Source organism: Elephantulus edwardii, unplaced genomic scaffold (genome assembly GCF_000299155.1).
Source record: "Elephantulus edwardii isolate Elephantulus edwardi_28Jun2011 unplaced genomic scaffold, EleEdw1.0 scaffold00211, whole genome shotgun sequence".
Lineage (NCBI taxonomy): Eukaryota > Metazoa > Chordata > Mammalia > Macroscelidea > Macroscelididae > Elephantulus > Elephantulus edwardii.
The window spans coordinates 2,457,072-2,465,075 of NW_006399961.1; the positions used below are offsets into that span (position 1 = coordinate 2,457,072).

General features: G+C 37.8%; 1 protein-coding gene across 1 annotated transcript in view; it reads left to right on the forward strand.

Moving 5' to 3' along the window:
- Window positions 1–7,638, forward strand: part of CRY1 (cryptochrome circadian clock 1) — a 143,472-nt gene extending 135,834 nt beyond the window's left edge. Inside the window, exons 11-13 of the mRNA XM_006897551.1 lie at window positions 5,702–5,773; window positions 5,847–5,950; window positions 6,997–7,638. Of these exons, the coding sequence (XP_006897613.1) occupies window positions 5,702–5,773; window positions 5,847–5,950 (176 nt within the window). The 3' untranslated portion in view covers window positions 6,997–7,638. The remainder of the gene's footprint in view (window positions 1–5,701; window positions 5,774–5,846; window positions 5,951–6,996) is intronic.
- The last annotated feature ends 366 nt before the right edge of the window (window positions 7,639–8,004 follow it).

An 8,004-nucleotide genomic window follows, 5' to 3' on the forward strand; every position in this document is an offset into this window, starting at 1 on the left:
TTGTTTTTTGCTATTTCCTTCAAAGCAGCTTGAACTTCTTCCTTCATCACCATAGGCTCTTGCTCATATGTTATTTCTTTAAATTCCTCTGTATCTGCCAGTTCCTTTCTATATAATGACTCAGCATATTCCTTCCATCTTCTTTTAATACTTCCTGGATCATTTAATATTCTGCCCAAAGCATCCTTGATTACAGCAACTATACCCTTAAATATTCTTTTAACACTAAATGCAGCTCCGTTCCTCTTCAATTTGTCATTCCCAGAGTAGTAACATAGTTGTTGTTATTGTTGTTATGTGCTGTCGAGTCATTTGTGACTTATGGCAACCCTGTGCAAAACTGTTTAGAACCCTGCTCTATTTTCAGCCAGCCAACCCTCATTACCCCAGTCACTGAGCCAATCCATCTCACTCAAGATCTTCTTCTCTTGCACTGTCCCCCTTCCAAGCATGATGTCCCTTTCCAAGGACTGATCTCTTCTTGCAACATGTCCAAAGTATGTCAGACAGAGCTTCAGAATCTTTGCCTTCATGGAGTAGCCTGCTTTCACCCTCTCCAGGACGAACCTGTCTGTTCTCCTAGAAGTCCATGGTATATTTAGTACTCTTCTCCCGCACCATAACTCAAGGTATTAATTCTCCTCCTGTCAACCTTAGTCACATTTCTGATGCATAGCAATTAATTGCAAAGACCAAGGCCTAATCAGGTGCACCTTAGTCTCTAGACTGACACCGTTGCTCTTCATTACTCTGGAGAGGTCCCTGATAGCAGATTTTCCCAAAGCCAAGTCCTCTTTTTATTTCCTGGTTGATACCAAGAGTGTTGATTGTGGAACTAAGTAAACTGAAGCTTTAACAATCTCAGTCTCTTCACTGTCTATCATGATGCTGCCAGTGGTGAGAATCTTTGTTTTCTTGATGTTGAGTTGCATGCAGTCCTTGACCTTGTGCAGCAAATGTCTCAGGTCCTCCTCAGTTTCAGCAAGCAAAGTTGTGTCTTCTGCATAATGCAGATTGTTGATGAGTCTTCCTCCAATTCTGATGCCACATTCCTCTTGATAAAATCCAGCCTCCTAAATGATCTGTTCCATGTATACATTGGAAAAGCATGGAGACAGGATGCATCCCTGACACACTCCTTTCCTAATTTTGAACTATGCAGTGTTTACTTGCTCTGTTCTAATGACTGCTTCCTGTTCCAAGTATAAGTTTTGCATAAGCACAATGAAGTGTTCTGGGATTCCCATTCCCCTCAAGGATAGCCACCATTTGTTCTGATCTACACAGTCAAATGTCTTTGCATAGTCAATGAAACACTGATAGACATTCCTCTGGTACTCACTGCTTTCAGTTAAGATCCATCTACAAACAGCTATAATATCCTTAGTGCAACCACCCCTTCTAAACCCAGACTGCACATGTGGCAATTCTTTGTGCTGTCATTTTTGGATAATTTTCAGCAGGAACTTGCTTGCATGTGATGTTAATGATATTGTTTGATAATTTCTGCTGTCAGGTCACTCTTTTTTAGAATAGGAACAAATATGAATCTCTTCTAGTCAGTTGTCCAGGTGGTCTTGGTACAACTTGGTGAGCACATCCAGGGCAGTGTCTTTTTGTTGAAATATGTCAGTTAGTAAGACATCAATTCCTGGGGCCTTGGTTTTTGCCAATTCCTTCAGAGACGCTTGGGCTTCGTTCTTTATCACCACAGGCTCTTACTCATATGTTGGTTCTTCTGTGTCAGCCAATTCTTTTTATACACTCAATTACTTTGTGTACTCCTTCCATCTTCTTTTGTTTCCTGGATTGTTTAATATTATGCCCAAAGCATTATTAAGTATTACAGCTCGAGGCTTGAATTTGTTTTTCAGGTCCTCCAGCATAAGAAGTGCCAAACGAGTTGTCCAATTCAGAATGGATAATTCTCATTCATTGTGAGTTATACCCAACTCAGTGACACTTACTTGCAACAACAGTACTCGTTCATTTCAGCTCACTAATACATAGCATAATGCCCAGAATTCAAATCCACCAGCAGCTCCTTAGGAGAAAGATGGACAGTCTTCCTGCTGTCCTACATAGCTTCCCTATGTACCTACTTCTGCTAATCACTGGGTTTGAGGTCTGTTGCAATTTGTCTCACAGACATTACTTTATTCACATTTGTGGGAGTTATTAAGGAAATAGGCTGGGAGATGGAGAAAGCAAAGGATATCACACTATGAAAGTCCAGTTTAGTCCAGCAGTCCTAAGCCCACTTAATAACAAAACAGAATTCCTCAGTAAATTAAGACAACTTTTCAGTCAACAATGAAAGTCAGGGTTAAGTCCAGCAACACAAGTACAAGAAGCCTCAGGTTTCCTTAATCTGCAGCAAGCTTTCCCTCACAGCAGTCACAAGTCAGCTTTTCCTTCAGTGGTTTCTCAAAGCAGAACCTTTAGCTCTGGCTCCATCTCCAGGGCTCCATCAGGCTACACCTCAACACAGGCTAAAACCAGTAAGATTAGTTCAGTCTCTTGCATTGGCCTCACAGCTAGTTGTTGATGATGTTAAAGATGTTGACCAACAGGTAAACCGTGTTGCAGTTGAGGCAGCTGGAGACCATACCCAAAATTGGGCTAATGAAATGGATATAAAAGCCATTTTCAAAATTCCTAACACTACAGCTACAAAAAAAAAGGAACCAAAAAATAACCAGGTGTTACAACATAGATGAAACTCAAAAACATTAACTAAGTTATGAAACCAGGCACCAAAGGCCACATACTGCATAATTCCATTTATATGCAATATCTGGGAAAGGAAAGTATTCAGAAACAAAGTCGCTATGCAGTGTCTCAATTCTTAAGAATAGGGATGCAGTGTACATGGAAATGAGAGATCTCTAGGGAGTGATGGAAATGTTCCATTACTATATTTTGTTGAGTGTTGCCTGACCCTGTAAATGTATTAAAAATTACTGAATTGTACATAGAAAAATCAGTGGATTTATGTTTTAGAAGTTATACCACAAAGCTGTTTCTAAGAACGTTTATTCACTATAGGGAAATAAGAAGAAAACTGGAAAAAGTAGACAAGAGGTAAACAGACATTGTCCACCATTCCATCTAGAAACAGTCACTGTTAAACTCTTAGTACAATCTTAGTACATTTCCTTTCAATATCTTTTCTATATAGTTTTTCCCTCCCTTCTCCCAGTAACTTTTAAATCAGATTTTTACATACAAAAAAATCCTTTTAGTGCCATTGACAGAATAACACGAGAGGAAAATGATCAGGTAAACTTTTTATCCTTAAGAGATTTTATTTTCTTTTAAACAAGACATGCTTTTCTCAGAGAAGTGGTTTTCCCTTTGGGGTTTCCATAATAGGTAATTTTTGCAATTCTGTCATCATCTTCTGTAGTGGTGGATGTTTGTGCCTTTGTGAATGACTAAGCTAGTAACTAGCCAATGCTCTGTACTCTGCTGTCTCCTGAATATTATTGTCATGGAAATACAGTTTACCTTTCATGGTTACACCACAGGACACAGTAGTATCAATTAGGGACATGAGTGTTTCCAAAGTGCTTACCTAGCATATACCTCTCTGTTGTTGTTGATTGCCTTCGAGTCGAGCATGACTCAGCTTGACGCCCCTGTATGACTATCAACGTTTATCGAAGTTCATAGTTTCTGGAGGCATGTTAACAGTATTAAAGTGCATCGTAACAAAAGTCCCAAAGATTTGTCAAGCTTATTAGCATCCTCTGCTCCTCCCAGGGGTGGCCACTCCCCTGCTTTCTAATACTGTGATGCTGCCCTTTTTATAGAAATTGACTCTCTTAATTTTTATTCTTTTGTACCTGCCTTCCTTTGCTTAATATTTTCTTTTTTAATTCCTTCTCATTTATCCTAGAATTGGAGTAAAGAATAGAATTGATGACATTGAGAACAGGATTCTCTGATGACTAGTTTGGGACTTGGCCCATAGGCACGTTTACAAATCTTCCAGTGAACTTGACCTTCCTTTCATCAAAGTCCCCACTGATTCCTGTACCAGCTTCTATCCAGGCAACTACTAACACTTCTTTGTACTTAGTAATTTTAAATATCTGTCTCATTGTACTAAACTATGAAGCCTGTGTGATCTTTAAGTAAGCGCCAATGTTTAGTAATGTATCTGTAGCAACCCTAGTACCTGGTCCAAGTCTCTACCAGAAACGAGCACTTAGCAAATATGGGTGTTAAGGATAAATATAGTCATTGAAAATGTATTTGCACACTTAGCAAAGATGGGGTTTAAGGATAAATATAGTCATTGAAAATGTATTTGTACATGTTTTAAATAATGGTAAAGCAACAAATGTCGCTGTTAGAGAAATCTCTTGTCATTGTAAAGTTACATATAGTATTACTGACTAATGAATTTTCCATAGTTCATAGTCTAACCATCAGCCTTCAAAAAAATCCCAAACATCACCACCAGACCAAAGGCCCTCTAATCTGTTTAACCCCTGGCAACACTCATCACCTTTCTAACACTGATGGATTCAAATTACAGACCTTTGAATCAGCAGCTCAACACTGTGTCTCACTGCTCCCATGTTTTGCCTTCATAGTTAAGCTTCTAATAGTTGTCACTCAGTAAAATATTTTTTTACAAAATGATTATCAGTAGCTTTGCATTTTAACTCTGCCTTTCTATGATCCTAAATTTTCCAATATAGCCTTGTAATTTTGGGTCCTTTTTTATTTTTGTGTTATTATTATTATTCATTTTAATGAAAATTTACAGAGACTATGGATTTCCATTCATTCATTGTTGCACTTTTCTCCCTGCCCACCCCTTCCCCCCCCACAGTACATTCTTCTCTTTCAAAAGTAAAAGAAAAATTCTTTCATTGTTTTACTATCCCTACCCCCAGGTCCACTCCACTATGCAGCCTTCATTCTGGTCTCCTGTCCTGACAATAATACCTAATCACATATCCCTTTTAGACAGTTTTCTCCCTCATCTTTTTCCATGCAGTATACATTATGTATCCCATCTTTCTCAGTCTCCCCCCAACCCAGATGTCAGTCCTGTTTTACAACAGTGGCACTATGCAGTATTTGTCCTTTTGTGACTGAGATATTTCACTCAGCATAATGTCCTCCAGGGTCATCCATTTTGAATTAATATTGCATAAGTTCCTTGTTTTTCAGTGCATCGTAATATTCCATTGTGTGAATATACCACAGCTTCTCTATCCATTTGTTTGATGGGCACTTAGGTTGTTTCCAACTCCTTGCTATTGTGAACAAAGCCGCAGTAAACATGGGTGTGTATAATATATCTGCTTGGGTGGCAGTTACAGTCTCTTTGGGGTATATTCCCAGTAGTGGAATTGCTGGGTCAAATGGTATCTCTATTTGCAACTTTTTGAGAAAGCGCCACTCCACCTTCCAAAGTGGTTGTACCATTTTAGACTTCCACCAACAGTGAATAAGGGTTTCAGTTTCTCCACAACCTCACCAGCATTTGTTGCTTGCTGTTCTGTTAAATTTTGTTATTCTTACTGTGGTGAGATGATATCTCATAGTAGTTTTGGTGATTTGGGGTTCTTAACTATGAATTTAAATTTAATTCTAAAAGGATTTTAAAAACTAAGATGTAAAGTTAGCATACAAGTTAGAATTTCATGTAAGTCATGCCATGTGTTTTAAATACTAACAGGTTGCTCTCAAGGGAGTGGTATTTTGCATTATGCTCATGGAGACAGCCAGCAAACTCATCTGCTAAAGCAAGGTAAGAATGAAGCATTCACACCCACTGTGCTTTTCACCTGTTCTGTATTCAACGTGGCTGTTTGATTGTACAGGACGAGGCTCCCTGGGCATGGGTTTCAGCGGTGGGAAACGCCCAAGTCAAGAGGAAGAGATGCAGAGTATCGGGCCCAAAGTCCAGCGACAGAGCACTAACTAGGCAAGTCCACCACTTGCTTTATGTACAGCTAATCTAAAATAAAGTGAATTCCAAAATGGAATTAATCCTATTTTCAAAACGGACTGTGAGGCATAAAACTGTGATTGTGTTATGAAACTGATCCATTATTAGATAAGAGAAATGGGCCTGTACTGGACAGAGGGCTGCACCATGTTTTATGATCCCCTCAGTCCATGATCTTTAAATTCTAATAACTTACATTAATTCGGAGATCAAGTTTTCTTTATGAAAATACATGATTTTCAGTTCTTGCTATGTGGCCATGTGCCTAAAACAATTAATGTGGCTTTTTCATTTTAGTGTTATTAATGTTTCTTTGTGAAATTTTCCTTAAATCTTTACCTTACAAAAGATTTCTAAATTTCTTTACTCTACTGTGATATTTCTAAAATGAAAGTCTCCTAGTTTGGAAGTTGTTTCTGTCCTTGTTCAGAAGTATCAAAAAACATGCCTATATCCAAAATTAATTAGACATGGGATCATGTTTGATAATTTACGTGAATATGAGAAAGTATGCGTACACTGCATTTGCCAGCTTCTAAGAAGGACTTCTTGATTCTTTAGATATCATGTTTTTGTTGTTATTATGTGCCATCGAGTGGCTTGCAACTCATAGCGACCCCTATATATAAGAGCCCTAAAACCAGCCTTATCCTGTGCCAACCTTACTGACTCTGACACACCTACTCCCATTACCTCTATCACTAAATCGATCCATCTCATCCAGGGTCTTCCTCTCCTGCGTTGTCCCTCCACCCTTCCAAACAGGGTGTCCCTCTCCAAGGACTGATCCCTCCTTGCAAATGTTCAAAGTTTGTCAGACAGAGCTTCAGAATGCTTGCTTCCAAGGAGCTGCCTAGTTTCACCTTCTAGTTATATTTTTCATCACATAGTTTTTATATGCCAACCTAAACGATAATGTGAATTTTTTGAGTGTAAGGCCGGTGAACATGTATGAAAATGTATTCTTTCATTTCCTGCAATTGGACTTGACTCAGTTTTGTTTTCTTTCCCTTAAATCGCAGAAAACTTTGGAGAGGAATACTGTTGCAGCTGAAATTGGTGGGAATTCAGTGCTTTTTCAGTTAAATTATTTTAAAATGTCCATTGATGGAAGGAAACCGTTACATTTTGAAATGCTTTGTTTCTAATGATATTTCTGTGGTTTTTAACTTTTTAATGGATTTCACATAAGACAAGTGGTAATTTGTATATAAAGAACTTGGTGAAAGAACTCGCTTAATGTAAATATAGTTACAATTAGTATAGACCCATCAATATATTTTTGATAATTTTTCATGTATGGAAAAGACGAAAGCTGCACACTGGTGTTGATATAAAATTCAAGTTTAGCAAAACTATGTGGGAAAATAGGAGGTTTTTAGATTTTTCGTAAAAGACTTTGTTAAAATTTTAGGACAGAATTTTCTTGACATCGTTGTTTGATCTAACTTTGCACTCTTTGATAATAATGTTTTAGAAAATGTGTGTAATCAAAATGTGTAGTTGCAGTCTCTGTTATAACTCAGACAATGTGTTTTAAGCTTCATGTATGCCTGTATGAACCCAGGCTTGTGGACATAATCATGTGTAAAGCTCTCATTGTCTCCTATTCTTTGTTTATTTACAGCTAAAGTGACCTTGATATTAAAGTATATATAAACATGGAATCTATGTGTATGTGGTGGTTTATTTCCTCATTTCTGGCCCTCCCCTTATTCCACCCCACAGGTTTATTTATTTTATGGGTAGCAGAAGAGCCTTAATGGCGAGGTGAGGTACACATACAAATTATAGAAACTGAAGCTGTCAGCCCCAACTGACTAACATCAATGAAAGAACAGCTACCATGTGCTCGAAAATCATTCTTTTTTAAAATATTCCAGTAAAAATACTTAGATTTTTTATATTTCTTTTCATTTTTTGTGTAAAATTTCGTGCACAAAAGATTTAACTCCAGCAGTATTTTCAAGTAACATTGCTTTGGACATTTGTTTATGAATTTAACCAAAACTAGACCCACTTTCATTTCA